This window comes from Oncorhynchus kisutch, unplaced genomic scaffold (assembly GCF_002021735.2).
Source record: "Oncorhynchus kisutch isolate 150728-3 unplaced genomic scaffold, Okis_V2 scaffold3202, whole genome shotgun sequence".
NCBI classification, from domain to species: domain Eukaryota; kingdom Metazoa; phylum Chordata; class Actinopteri; order Salmoniformes; family Salmonidae; genus Oncorhynchus; species Oncorhynchus kisutch.
Genome location: NW_022265147.1, coordinates 464,861 through 480,603, shown reverse-complemented (window position 1 = coordinate 480,603; position 15,743 = coordinate 464,861). Strand labels below are relative to the sequence as shown.

Sequence of the window (15,743 nt, the reverse complement as noted above, 5' to 3'; positions counted from 1 at the left end):
TAATATAGTAATATAATAATACTACTCAATTATAATATAATAATATACTAATACTATTAATAATACTTATAATTATAATATAGTAATATAATAATAATAGGAATAATTATAATATAATAATGGTAATAATAGTAATAATAACAGTAATAATCATAATTTATGTAATTTTTTAAGTACATTTCTTGTATGAAGAAACATAAACATAACATGTTATAACTTACAATATCTAAAACACAGATATAGAACAGATCAGTCTAACTATATGATCAGTGACAACGTCAATAAGTCCTACAGTCAATATCTAAAACACAGATAGGGATTAGATCAGTCTAACTATATGATCAGTGACAACGTCAATAAGTCCTACAGTCAATATCTAAAACACAGATAGGGATCAGATCAGTCTAACTATATGATCAGTGACAACGTCAATAAGTCCTACAGTCAATATCTAAAACACAGATAGGGATCAGATCAGTCTAACTATATGATCAGTGACAACGTCAATAAGTCCTACAGTCAATATCTAAAACACAGATAGGGATTAGATCAGTCTAACTATATGATCAGTGACAACGTCAATAAGTCCTACAGTCAATATCTACAACACAGATAGAGATTAGATCAGTCTAACTATATGATCAGTGACAACGTCAATAAGTCCTACAGTCAATATCTAAAACACAGATAGGGATCAGATCAGTCTAACTATATGATCAGTGACAACGTCAATAAGTCCTACAGTCAATATCTAAAACACAGATAGGGATCAGATCAGTCTAACTATATGATCAGTGACAACGTCAATAAGTCCAACAGTCTTACATGCTCCAACCTGGCCTGTAGCTCCGCCCACCACCCAACTAGGTCTCTGATTGGCCTCAAGGCCTGTCCATCTACACGCCGAAGGCTGTTAACGCGGCGAGGGCTCAGGTTGCCATGGCCCTGGTTGCTAGGTTCAAAATCGGCATGGTCGTTGTCACAAAGCTGGTCGTCGTGGACGCAGTAGGGGCACGGCAACGACTCCCTGTGCTCTGCCTCTGAAAACAGGTAACGCCAGACTGTCAACACACACAGCTGACGGAGACTCGTTACTACACACACATACACTGACAACACACACACACACACTGAGAACACACACACACTGAGAACACACACACACTGAGAACACACACACACTGAGAACACACTCACTCACTCTTATCGTGCTCTAACACCAGTGTGACGGTGTGGCCCCTCCCCCTGGAGGTCATGTAGCTGGGGTCGGGGGTCAGGTCGTAGAGGTCGTGGGGGTAGATAGAGGGGTAGTTTAACTCCCTGCCCTTCCTCCCTACTCCCCCGTTACTCATCTCCACCCCCACACAGTTAGATGGACGAGGAAGAGGAGGAGGACGAAGGTGGAAGACGCCATGGGTGTGTCCCGAGTGCCGATTGGCCAGTCCGTTCACCTCTCCTTTGGGTGTGTGTTGGTGTGTGCGTGTCCAACAAGTACAGCGAGGTGTGTGTGTAGAGCAGTGTGTGACGGCCCGGGCGACTCTGCGGGTCAGTTTGCGGTACAGGTGTCCGATGTAGCGCAGTATTTCCTCGTAGCAGGACCCCGGCTCCTGATAGGAAGCCAGAGTGGAGGCGTTGCTGAGGTAACGGGCACGCTGCTCCGACCTCATCAGGGCGTTCTCGCGCTGCTTTGTCTCTGAGAACTGGGTCGCTATGACGACCAGGCACAGGTTCAGCATGAAGAACGAGCCCACCTGGAGAGGGAGGGACGACAACACACACACGGAGTTACCGTGACAACACACACACACACACGCAGAATTATCACGACAACACACATAGAGTTACCGGGACAACACACACGTAGTTACCGTGACAACACACACACAGAACCACATCCTCAGGGAGGACCTCATGTTAAATAGTGTTGAAGTCATATGGCTACAGCCTCACCTAAAGCCCATTCTGGTGGGAAGCTGCTATAGACCACCAAGTACTAACAGTCAGTATCTGGTTAACTTGTGAAATGCTTGATAATGTATGTGATATCAACAGAGATGTATATTTTCTGGGCCCACTTCAAACTGTAGTCAGTGCCTACAACCTGGTTCAGGTTATCCGTCAACCTACCAGGGTAGTTACAAACAGCACAGGAATGAAATCATCAACATGTACTGATCACATCTATAGAAATTAGCTTGAAAGCAGTATCCAGATCCATCAGATGTAGTGATCACAATATAGTAGCCAACGTTCCAAAGGATGGGCCTAATATAGTGTATAAGAGGTCAGGCTGGGCCTAATATAGAGTATAAGAGGTCAGGCTGGGCCTAATATAGTGTATAAGAGGTCAGGCTGGGCCTAATATAGTGTATAAGAGGTCAGGCTGGGCCTAATATAGTGTATAAGAGGTCAGGCTGGGCCTAATATAGTGTATAAGAGGTCAGGCTGGGCCTAATATAGTGTATAAGAGGTCAGGCTGGGCCTAATATAGTGTATAAGAGGTCAGGCTGGGCCTAATATAGTGTATAAGAGGTCAGGCTGGGCCTAATATAGTGTATAAGAGGTCAGGCTGGGCCTAATATAGTGTATAAGAGGTCAGGCTGGGCCTAATATAGTGTATAAGAGGTCAGACTGGGCCTCATATAGTGTATAAGAGGTAAGGCTGGGTCTAATATAGTGTATAAGAGGTCAGACTGGGCCTAATATAGTGTATAAGAGGTAAGGCTGGACCTAATATAGTGTATAAGAGGTCAGACTGGGTCTAATATAGTGTATAAGAGGTCATACAATAAGTTTTGTAGTGATTCATATGTTGTGGATGTGAAGAATATTTGCTGGTCTGTGGTGTGTAATGAGGAGCAACCAGACGCTGTTGGTCTGTGGTGTGTAATGAGGAGCAACCAGACGCTGTTGGTCCGTGATGTGTAATGAGGAGCAACCAGACGCTGTTGGTCCGTGATGTGTAATGAGGAGCAACCAGACGCTGCTGGTCTGTGGTGTGTAATGAGGAGCAACCAGACGCTGCTGGTCTGTGGTGTGTAATGAGGAGCAACCAGACGCTGCTGGTCTGTGGTGTGTAATGAGGAGCAACCAGACGCTGCTGGTCCGTGGTGTAATGAGGAGCAACCAGACGCTGCTGGTCTGTTGTGTGTAATGAGGAGCAACCAGATGCTGCTGGTCTGTGGTGTGTAATGAGGAGCAACCAGACGCTGCACTTGACACACACATAAAAAGCATTCAATGACATTTTGGGCAAAAAGGCAAACTCAGCTCCATCATTCATTGAATCAGATGCTCATTCATCACAAAACACACTTATATTGGCAATAACAGATTTTTTTTCTTTCAATGGCAAGATTAGAAAACTTAGGCATGACACTAAACATCAAGTGTATCTGACTAAATTATGAAAGACAAGCATTGTAATTTTGAATTATGTAAACGTAGTGTGGAAGAAGTGAAAAAAATATTGTTATCTATCAGCAATGAAAAGCCACTGGGGTCTGACAATTTGGATGGAAAATGAATGAGGATAATAACAGACGATATTGCCGCTCCTATTTGCCACATCTTCAATTTAAGCCTACTAGAAAGTATGTTCCCTCAGGCCTGGAGGGAAGCTAAAGTCATTCTGCTACCTAAGAATAGTAAAGCCCTCTTTACTGGCTCATAGCCGACCAATCAGCCTGTTACCAACCATAAGATGCCGACCAATCAGCCTGTTACCAACACTAACATGCCGACCAATCAGCCTGTTACCAACCCTAACATGCCGACCAATCAGCCTGTTACCAACCCTTAGTAAACCATGCTCTTTACCACTAGGCAACCTGCTGCTATTTCAGTCAATGTTAAAGGCTGCATTTGAACTAGAGTTCTACGCAGGACTGATTTCTTCATCCCACCCCTGATAGGCTACCTGCCACCCCTGATAGGCTACCTGCCACCCCTGATAGGCTACCTGCCACCCCTGATAGGCTACCTGCCACAATATCGTCCTCTATCTGCCATATCTTCAATTTAAGCCTACTAGAAAGTATGTTCCCTCAGGCCTGGAGGGAAGCTAAAGTCATTCTGCTACCTAAGAATAGTAAAGCCCTCTTTACTGGTGACCAATCAGCCTGATACCAACCCTTACATGCTGACCACACCGCGCTCATGACGTGCGCGAACATTGCAACACAAAATGCTCAACCAGTGTCTGAGTAGCCAGGTGTTAAAATAGAACTTAGTTCAATTTGTGAACTAAGTCCAGCGTCTCCCATCTCCTCATTCGTTTTTAGGGGCATATTCCCATTGAAGGATGAACTGAGGGGAAAAAGGTTTTGTTGTGCCCTCTTCATGACTGTCTTGGTATATACCCATGTGGGAGATTGAAAGATGAACTGAGGTCCACACTCCAGTCCAGTTGATGGTGGTGATGCACCTTAAAGTTGGTTGCCAACTGCCACATAAAGTCCACGCTACAGGACGAACCTAATCAACATGAGTTTGGTGTGGACGTACCTAATCAACATGAGTTTGGTATGGACGTACCTAATCAACATGAGTTTGGTGTGGACGTACCTAATCAACATGAGTTTGGTGTGGACGTACCTAATCAACATGAGTGGACGTACCTAATCAACATGAGTTTAGTGTGGACGCACCTAATCAACATGAGTTTGGTGTGGACGTACCTAATCAACATGAGTTTGGTGTGGTCGTACCTAATCATCATGAGTTTGGTGTGGACGTACCTAATCAACATGAGTTTGGTGTGGTCGTACCTAATCATCATGAGTTTGGTGTGGACGTACCTAATCAACATGAGTTTGGTGTGGACGTACCTAATCAACATGAGTTTGGTGTGGACGTACCTAATCAACATGAGTTTGGTGTGGACGTACGTAATCAACATGAGTTTGGTGTGGACGTACCTAATCAACATGAGTTTGGTGTGGACGTACCTAATCAACATGAGTTTGGTGTGGACGTACCTAATCAACATGAGTTTGGTGTGGACCTACCTAATCAACATGAGTTTGGTGTGGACGTACCTAATCAACATGAGTTTGGTGTGGACGAACCTAATCAACATGAGTTTGGTGTGGACGTACCTAATCAACATGAGTTTGGTGTGGACGAACCTAATCAACATGAGTTTGGTGTGGACGTACCTAATCAACATGAGTTTGGTGTGGACGTACCTAATCAACATGAGTGGACGTACCTAATCAACATGAGTTTGGTGTGGACGTACCTAATCAACATGAGTGGACGTACCTAATCATCATGAGTTTGGTGTGGACGTACCTAATCAACATGAGTTTGGTATGGACGTACCTAATCAACATGAGTTTGGTGTGGACGTACCTAATCAACATGAGTTTGGTGTGGACGTACCTAATCAACATGAGTTTGGTGTGGACGTACCTAATCAACATGAGTTTGGTGTGGACGAACCTAATCAACATGAGTTTGGTATGGACGTACCTAATCAACATGAGTTTGGTGTGGACGTACCTAATCAACATGAGTTTGGTGTGGACGAACCTAATCAACATGAGTTTGGTGTGGACGAACCTAATCAACATGAGTTTGGTGTGGACGTACCTAATCAACATGAGTTTGGTGTGGACGTACCTAATCAACATGAGTTTGGTGTGGACGTACCTAATCAACATGAGTGGACGTACCTAATCAACATGAGTTTGGTGTGGACGTACCTAATCAACATGAGTTTGGTGTGGACGTACCTAATCAACATGAGTTTGGTGTGGACGTACCTAATCAACATGAGTTTGGTGTGGACGAACCTAATCAACATGAGTTTGGTGTGGACGTACCTAATCAACATGAGTTTGGTGTGGACGTACCTAATCAACATGAGTTTGGTGTGGACGTACCTAATCAACATGAGTTTGGTGTGGACGTACCTAGAATCCTAGTTGTAGTGGTCTGGTAATCTAGTTGGTTTGTCTGGAGTTGAATCCTAGTTGTAGTGGTCTGGTAATCTAGTTGGTTTGTCTGGAGTTGAATCCTAGTTGTAGTGGTCTGATAATCTAGTTGGTTTGTCTGGAGTTGAATCCTAGTTGTAGTGGTCTGATAATCTAGTTGGTTTGTCTGGAGTTGAATCCTAGTTGTAGTGGTCTGATAATCTAGTTGGTTTGTCTGGAGTTGAATCCTAGTTGTAGTGGTCTGATAATCTAGTTGGTTTGTCTGGAGTTGAATCCTAGTTGTAGTGGTCTGATAATCTAGTTGGTTTGTCTGGAGTTGAATCCTAGTTGTAGTGGTCTGATAATCTAGTGGGTTTGTCTGGAGTTGAATCATAGTTGTAGTGGTCTGATAATCTAGTTGGTTTGTCTGGAGTTGAATCCTAGTTGTAGTGGTCTGATAATCTAGTGGGTTTGTCTGGAGTTGAATCCTAGTTGTAGTGGTCTGATAATCTAGTGGGTTTGTCTGGAGTTGAATCCTAGTTGTAGTGGTCTGGTAATCTAGTTGGTTTGTCTGGAGTTGAATCCTAGTTGTAGTGGTCTGGTAATCTAGTTGGTTTGTCTGGAGTTGAATCCTAGTTGTAATGGTCTGATAATCTAGTTGGTTTGTCTGGAGTTGAATCCTAGTTGTAGTGGTCTGATAATCTAGTTGGTTTGTCTGGAGTTGAATCCTAGTTGTAGTGGTCTGATAATCTAGTTGGTTTGTCTGGAGTTGAATCCTAGTTGTAGTGGTCTGGTAATCTAGTTGGTTTGTCTGGAGTTGAATCCTAGTTGTAGTGGTCTGATAATCTAGTTGGTTTGTCTGGAGTTGAATCCTAGATGTAGTGGTCTGATAAAGATACTCACGATGATGAGGAATATAAAGTAGATGAAGTTGTAGAAGGAGTGAGCATCCATTACATAGTACATGATGTCCACCCAGCCTTCCAGAGTTATCACCTAGAGAGAGAGAGAGAGACAGAGAGAGAGAGAGAGAGAGAGAGAGAGAGAGAGAGAGAGAGAGAGAGAGAGAGAGAGAGAGAGAGCATCCATTACATAGTACATGATGTTCACCCAGCCTTCCAGAGTTATCACCTAGAGAGAGAGAGAGAGAGAGAGAGAGAGAGAGAGAGAGAGAGAGAGAGCATCCATTACATAGTACATGATGTTCACCCAGCCTTCCAGAGTTATCACCTAGAGAGAGAGAGAGAGAGAGAGAGAGAGAGAGAGAGGGAGAGATATCGTGAGAGAGAGGGGGGAGGAGGGAGAGATAGATAGATAGAGAAATAAAGGGAGAGAAAACAACATCACACATAAATATTTATAAACCAGCGATCACCCAAAGATAGTTCACAATCACACATTGGTTGATGACGTAGTAGGGCCTACCTAACAGAACAGCAACGTCCCAATCTGACAGAGACAGTATTATTTATGTAGTTCAGTCCAACTGAAGGACATCAGACCGGTATAGATTATAGCTAAGAAGAAAGGCATGGTTTAAACATGATACTGAACGGACAGACAGCAGGCTGGAAAAACACACACAGACTAGTGTTACTGTGTGTGCGTGTGCGTGTGCGTGTGTGTGTGTGTGTGTGTGTGTGTGTGTGTGTCCGGTAGTTTGTCAAGAGAGGAAATGCCAGAGACTCTCCAGAGATGAGATTCCTGCCAAGAACTATGGATGTTCTTTACAAAACTTGGTTACAGATATCTCTCTATCTAGGATGTTTCTCTGTTGTTTCTCTGTTTGAGCTGTGACAGATATCTCTCTATCTAGGATGTTTCTCTGTTGTTTCTCTGTTTGGGCTGTGACAGATATCTCTCTATCTAGGATGTTTCTCTGTTGTTTCTCTGTTTGGGCTGTGACAGATATCTCTCTGTCTAGGATGTTTCTCTGTTTGAGCTGTGACAGATATCTCTCTGTCTAGGATGTTTCTCTGTTGTTTCTCTGTTTGGGCTGTGACAGATATCTCTCTATCTATGATGTTTCTCTGTTTGGGAGACATGTGGTGATCTGTGACAGATATCTCTCTATCTAGGATGTTTCTCTGTTTGGGAGACATGTGGTGATCTGTGACAGATATCTCTCTATCTAGGATGTTTCTCTGTTTGAGCTGTGACAGATATCTCTCTATCTAGGATGTTTCTCTGGTTGGGAGACATGTGGTGATCTGTGACAGATATCTCTCTATCTAGGATGTTTCTCTGTTTGGGCTGTGACAGATATCTCTCTATCTAGGATGTTTCTCTGTTTGGGCTGTGACAGATATCTCTCTATCTAGGATGTTTCTCTGTTTGGGCTATGACAGATATCTCTCTATCTAGGATGTTTCTCTGTTTGAGCTGTGACAGATATCTCTCTGTCTAGGATGTTTCTCTGTTGTTTCTCTGTTTGGGCTGTGACAGATATCTCTCTATCTAGGATTTTTCTCTGTTTGGGCTTTGACAGATATCTCTCTATCTAGGATGTTTCTCTGTTTGGGAGACATGTGGTGATCTGTGACAGATATCTCTCTATCTAGGATGTTTCTCTGGTTGGGAGACATGTGCTGATCTGTGACAGATATCTCTCTATCTAGGATGTTTCTCTGGTTGGGAGACATGTGGTGATCTGTGACAGATATCTATCTCTCTGTCTAGGATGTTTCTCTGTTTGGGCTGTGACAGATATCTCTCTATCTAGGATGTTTCTCTGTTGTTTCTCTGTTTGGGCTGTGACAGATATCTCTCTATCTAGGATGTTTCTCTGTTGTTTCTCTGTTTGGGCTGTGACAGATATCTCTCTATCTAGGATGTTTCTCTGTTTGGGCTGTGACAGATATCTCTCTGTCTAGGATGTTTCTCTGTTTGGGCTGTGACAGATATCTCTCTATCTAGGATGTTTCTCTGTTTGGGCTGTGACAGATATCTCTCTATCTAGGATGTTTCTCTGTTTGGGCTGTGACAGATATCTCTCTATCTAGGATGTTTCTCTGTTGTTTCTCTGTTTGGGCTGTGACAGATATCTCTCTGTCTAGGATGTTTCTCTGTTTGAGCTGTGACAGATATCTCTCTGTCTAGGATGTTTCTCTGTTTGGGCTGTGACAGATATCTCTCTATCTAGGATGTTTCTCTGTTTGGGAGACATGTGGTGATCTGTGACAGATATCTCTCTATCTAGGATGTTTCTCTGTTGTTTCTCTGTTGTTTCTCTGTTTGAGCTGTGACAGATATCTCTCTATCTAGGATGTTTCTCTGTTTGGGCTGTGACAGATATCTCTCTATCTAGGATGTTTCTCTGTTTGGGCTGTGACAGATATCTCTCTATCTAGGATGTTTCTCTGTTTGGGAGACATGTGGTGATCTGTGACAGATATCTCTCTATCTAGGATGTTTCTCTGTTTGAGCTGTGACAGATATCTATCTCTCTATCTAGGATGTTTCTCTGTTTGGGCTTAGACAGATATCTCTCTATCTAGGATGTTTCTCTGTTGTTTCTCTGTTGTTTCTCTGTTTGGGCTGTGACAGATATCTCTCTATCTAGGATGTTTCTCTGTTTGGGCTGTGACAGATATCTCTCTGTCTAGGATGTTTCTCTGTTTGGGCTGTGACAGATATCTCTCTGTCTAGGATGTTTCTCTGTTTGAGCTGTGACAGATATCTCTCTGTCTAGGATGTTTCTCTGTTTGACAGAATTAGTTCTGAATTAATATTTATGATTATTCAGTATTATTATTCAACCAACCCAGCCACACATTAATTACCTGATTTATTCATTCATTTCCTCAGTCAGTCAGTCAGTCAGTCAGACAGTCAGACAGTCAGTCAGACAGACAGTCAGTCATACAGACAGTCAGTCAGTCAGTCAGTCAGTCAGACAGTCAGACATCAATAACATCTCCTACCTGAAAGATAGCAATCCAGGCGTATCCGATGTTGTCAAAGTTGATGGCTCCTTTATGAGGGTTTCGCTCCCCAGCCCGACAGACATTATAATACTGGTACCAGTTCACACACCCGCCTCCTATTGGTCCATCTGCCACAGGCCCCTCCCCTACCCCTTCTGCCCCCAGCATGCACCAGGACCCGTCCACTCGGCGGCGCGGAACGTCGGAACACCGCAGCATTCCGTTCTCCCGATTGGTTGAGCAGATAAAAGGGATGTCCTCCGTCTCCTCGGGACGATAGTACACAGTCAGGAAGGAGACGTTGTATATCCTGGAGAGAGAAAGAGGGAGAGAAAGGGAGAAGCAGGGATGGAGGTAGGGAGGAGAGAGAGAGAGGAGAGAGAGAGAGGGAGAGGGAGAGAAAGGGAGAAGCAGGGATGGAGGTAGGGAGGAGAGAGAGAGAGGAGAGAGAGAAAGAGGGAGAGGGAGAGAAAGGGAGAAGCAGGGATGGAGGTAGGGAGGAGAGAGAGAGAGGAGAGAGAGAAAGAGGGAGAGGGAGAGAAAGGGAGAAGCAGGGATGGAGGTAGGGAGGAGAGAGAGAGAGGAGAGAGAGACAGAAGGAGAGGGAGAGAAAGGGAGAAGCAGGGATGGAGGTAGAGAGGAGAGAGAGAAAGAGGGAGAGGGAGAGAAAGGGAGAAGCAGGGATGGAGGTAGGGAGGAGAGAGAGAGAGGAGAGAGAGACAGAGAGGGGAGGGAGAGAAAGGGAGAAGCAGGGATGGAGGTAGGGAGGAGAGACAGAGAGGAAAGGAGAGAGAGACAGAGGGAGAGGGAGAGAAAGGGAGAAGCAGGGATGGAGGTAGGGAGGAGAGAGAGAGAGGAGAGAGAGGAGAGAGGAGATGGAGAGAAAGGGAGAAGCAGGGATGGAGGTAGAGAGGAGAGAGAGAGAGAGGAGAGAGAGACAGAGAGGGGAGGGAGAGAAAGGGAGAAGCAGGGATGGAGGTAGGGAGGAGAGACAGAGAGGAGAGGAGAGAGAGACAGAGGGAGAGGGAGAGAAAGGGAGAAGCAGGGATGGAGGTAGGGAGGAGAGAGAGAGAGGAGAGAGGAGAGGGAGAGAAAGGGAGAAGCAGGGATGGAGGTAGAGAGGAGAGAGAGAGAGAGGAGAGAGACAGAGAGGGGAGGGAGAGAAAGGGAGAAGCAGGGATGGAGGTAGGGAGGAGAGACAGAGAGGAGAGGAGAGAGAGACAGAGGGAGAGGGAGAGAAAGGGAGAAGCAGGGATGGAGGTAGGGAGGAGAGAGAGAGGAGAGAGAGACAGAGGGAGAGGGAGAGAAAGGGAGAAGCAGGGATGGAGGTAGGGAGGAGAGAGAGAGAGGAGAGAGAGACAGAGAGGGGGGGGGGGTTGCAGATGACTTTGTGAGAATATCTTGTCGTCTGAACAAAGGAAAGTTGCAGGCCTGATCCCAGAAGTAAAATTGTCTCGCGAAAGTTTGTAATTTCCTGTTTTACTTCTGGAGGGAACGACGTTACCAATTGTGACTACCTCCGTGCAAGTCTCTTCACCTGTGATGATCATGGCCAAACCCCTCCCTTCCACTAATTACACCTGTGATGATCACGGCCAAACCCCTCCCTTCCACTAATTACACCTGTGATGATCACGGCCAAACCCCTCCCTTCCACTAATTACACCTGTGATGATCATGGCCAAACCCCTCCCTTCCACTAATTACACCTGTGATGATCACGGCCAAACCCCTCCCTTCCACTAATTACACCTGTGATGATCACGGCCAAACCCCTCCCTTCCACTAATTACACCTGTGATGATCATGGCCAAACCCCTCCCTTCCACTAATTACACCTGTGATGATCATGGCCAAACCCCTCCCTTCCACTAATTACACCTGTGATGATCATGGCCAAACCCCTCCCTTCCCCTAGTTTATCTAAACCAGAGTCTTGACAGATTCTCGTCGTTTCATCTGTCCACCGAAAATATGTCCACGAGAGATTACAGGCCTCCTAATCTCGGTTAACCCGGAACTAAAGTCTTGAGTAATTTGTCAGAAGCTCGATTAAACTCTGGGTCCATACGTGTTAAGAGAAGAGATTAAACTCTGGGTCCATACGTGTTAAGAGAAGAGATTAAACTCTGGGTCCATACGTGTTAAGAGAAGAGATCTGAACCCAGAAGGAACCAGGAAGGAAAAGCTCCAACCTCCAGAACTAATGCTGCTCATTATCTCTAGTCTAATGTCTTTAGTCTACCCTCCTGAAACTCTAGTCTGTCTTTAGTCTACCCTCCTGAACCTCTAGTCTGTCTTTAGTCTACCCTCCTGAACCTCTAGTGTAATGTCTTTAGTCTACCCTCCTGAACCTCTAGTCTGTCTTTAGTCTACCCTCCTGAACCTCTAGTCTGTCTTTAGTCTACCCTCCTGAACCTCTAGTCTAATGTCTCTAGTCTACCCTCCTGAACTCTAGTCTGTCTTTAGTCTACCCTCCTGAACCTCTAGTCTAATGTCTTTAGTCTACCCTCCTGAACCTCTAGACTAATGTCTCTAGTCTACCCTCCTCAACCTCTAGTCTGTCTTTAGTCTACCCTCCTGAACCTCTAGTATGTCTTTAGTCTACCCTCCTGAACCTCTAGTCTAATGTCTTGAGTCTACCCTCCTGAACCTCTAGTCTGTCTTTAGTCTACCCTCCTGAACCTCTCGTCTGTCTTTAGTCTACCCTCCTGAACCTCTAGTCTGTCTTTAGTCTACCCTCCTGAACCTCTAGTCTGTCTTTAGTCTACCCTCCTGAACCTCTAGTCTATCTTTAGTCTACCCTCCTGAACCTCCAGTCGAATGTCTTTAGTCCAGCCCTCAGGAGCATTAAAGGCCTTCTCTCCAGTCTAATACATATTAATGTGAATATTGATGGACATCATTGCAGTCAATTAGAGACAAAGCCTTCAGTGGGACCACAGCTATAACCCCTGACATCTCACCCCTGACCTCTAAATCAATCAACAGCCTGAGTGTCTGTTTGTTCTGAATACGGTCTATCTAATCAGATATCTGTGTGAACCAAGTGATGTTGACTTCAACCACCGCTATAACCCCTGACCTCTGACCTGCCGACTTCAGCTGATTTGACTTGGTGTGTATTTGACCAAGGTAAAATGTGTGTGTGTGTGTGTGTGTGTGTGTGTGTGTGTGTGTGTCACTTAAACATCAACTGAAATCTGTTCTGGCTGAAGCAAACATCAACAGATAATTGATTGCGTGTGAGTACATGTTTGTGTGTGTGAGGCCTCCCACCATCAGCTATGACACATTGAAAACCAATAAGTAGCAGTAGTAGCCAACAGTCATTGGCATCTCCATTACATCACATACTCCATTACCCGTAATATTAGACTTGTAAACATTCATCCAGCAATCTCACACTGTTTACCAGGGGGGGGGGGGGGGGCTTCCGACGTAAAGGTTAATCTGAAGATGGTGCTGGCTGAGTGAGTGTCTCATGGCCCCCTCCCAGTTAGGGGGAGTGATGAGCTCTACAGCAGACTCGCTCAACTCAATCACTGGTTGAAAACGGTTTTCTACCACTCCCAAGAGAAGATAGAATTTGTAGATAATTGTCCCTCTTTCTGGGACTCACCCACAAACAGGACCAAGCCTGGCCTGCTGAGGAGTGACGGACTCCATCCTAGCTGGAGGGGTGCTCTCATCTTATCTACCGACATAGACAGGGCTCCTCAAACTCCACAATGAGATAGGGTTCAGGCCAGGCAGCAGGCTGTTAGCCAGCCTGCCAGCTTAGTGGAGTCTGCCACTAGCACAGTCAGTGTAGCTCAGCTATCTCCATTGAGACCCGTGTCTGTGCCTCGATGTAGGGCAGGCAAAACTAAACGTGGTAATGTTCGTCTTAGAAATCTCACTAGATTATTGAAAGAGATCGTCTCACATCTCAAAACAGGGCTACTTAATGTTAGATCCCTCACTTCCAAGGCAGTTATAGTCAATGAACTAATCACTGATCATAATCTTGATGTGATTCGCCTGACTGAAACATGGCTTAAACCTGATGAATTTACTGTGTTAAATGAGGCCTCTCCTCCTGGTTACAAATCAAATCAAATCAAATGTATTTATATAGCCCTTCGTACATCAGCTGATATCTCAAAGTGCTGTACAGAAACCCAGCCTAAAACCCCAAACAGCAAGCAATGCAGGTGTAGAAGCACGGTGGCAAGGAAAATCTCCCTAGAAAGGCCAAAACCTAGGAAGAAACCTAGAGAGGAACCAGGCTATGTGGGGTGGCCAGTCCTCTTCTGGCTGTGCCGGGTGGAGATTATAACAGAACATGGTCAAGATGTTCAATGTTCATAAATGACCAGCATGGTCGAATAATAATAATCACAGTAGTTGTAGAGGGTGCAGCACCTCAGGAGTAAATGTCAGTTGGCTTTTTATAGCCTCTCATTAAGAGTATCTCTACTGCTCCTGCTGTCTCTAGAGAGTTGAAAACAGCAGGTCTGGGACAGGTAGCACATCCGGTGAACAGGTCAGGGTTCGATAGTATCCCCCCAGCGCATCCCACAAAAATGGAGGTGTTTTCGTCTTTTAAAGGTTCTAGTTATGAAGTCTATACAGCGTTCCTCACGGTTCTAGTTATGAAGTCTATACAGCGTTCCTCACGGTTCTAGTTATGAAGTCTATACAGCGTTCCTCACGGTTCTAGTTATGAAGTCTATACAGAGTTCCTCACGGTTCTAGTTATGAAGTCTATACAGCGTTCCTCACGGTTCTAGTTATGAAGTCTATACAGAGTTCCTCACGGTTCTAGTTATGATGTCTATACCGCGTTCCTCACGGTTCTAGTTATGAAGTCTATACAGAGTTCCTCACGGTTCTAGTTATGAAGTCTATTCAGAGTTCCTCACGGTTCTAGTTATGAAGTCTATTCAGAGTTCCTCACGGTTCTAGTTATGAAGTCTATTCAGAGTTCCTCACGGTTCTAGTTATGAAGTCTATTCAGAGTTCCTCACGGTTCTAGTTATGAAGTCTATACCGCGTTCCTCACGGTTCTAGTTATGAAGTCTATACAGAGTTCCTCACGGTTCTAGTTATGAAGTCTATTCAGAGTTCCTCACGGTTCTAGTTATGAAGTCTATTCAGAGTTCCTCACGGTTCTAGTTATGAAGTCTATACAGAGTTCCTCACGGTTCTAGTTATGAAGTCTATTCAGAGTTCCTCACGGTTCTAGTTATGAAGTCTATTCAGAGTTCCTCACGGTTCTAGTTATGAAGTCTATACAGAGTTCCTCACGGTTCTAGTTATGAAGTCTATACAGAGTTCCTCACGGTTCTAGTTATGAAGTCTATACAGAGTTCCTCACGGTTCTAGTTATGAAGTCTATTCAGAGTTCCTCACGGTTCTAGTTATGAAGTCTATACAGCGTTCCTCACGGTTCTAGATATGAAGTCTATTCAGAGTTCCTCACGGTTCTAGATATGAAGTCTATTCAGAGTTCCTGACGGTTCTAGTTATGAAGTCTATACAGAGTTCCTCACGGTTCTAGTTATGAAGTCTATACCGCGTTCCTCACGGTTCTAGATATGAAGTCTATACAGAGTTCCTCACGGTTCTAGATATGAAGTCTATACAGAGTTCCTCACGGTTCTAGATATGAAGTCTATACAGAGTTCCTGTTGGATCCCTGAATTCCTATCGGACCTGGAAGTCAGATAATATCCAACATTTTAGTTTCGCATTGATCTACTTTACGGCTACCCGGATAAAGCATTTATATATATAATCATCACCGGATAAAGCACTAAATAAACTTCAGTTGGTGCTAAATACGGCTGCTAGAATCCTGACTAGAACCAAAAAAATTTGATCATATTACTCCAGTGCTAGCCTCCCTACACTG

General features: G+C 44.6%; 1 protein-coding gene across 1 annotated transcript in view; it reads right to left on the bottom strand.

Annotated features, from left to right (window-relative positions):
* Positions 1–15,743, bottom strand: part of LOC109886494 (voltage-dependent T-type calcium channel subunit alpha-1H) — a 98,886-nt gene that overhangs the window by 63,307 nt on the left and 19,836 nt on the right. The window contains exons 6-9 of the mRNA XM_031820264.1: positions 9,842–10,154; positions 6,822–6,914; positions 1,202–1,751; positions 826–1,040 (exon numbers count right to left, since the gene is read on the bottom strand). Coding sequence (XP_031676124.1) covers positions 826–1,040; positions 1,202–1,751; positions 6,822–6,914; positions 9,842–10,154 — 1,171 coding nt within the window. The remainder of the gene's footprint in view (positions 1–825; positions 1,041–1,201; positions 1,752–6,821; positions 6,915–9,841; positions 10,155–15,743) is intronic.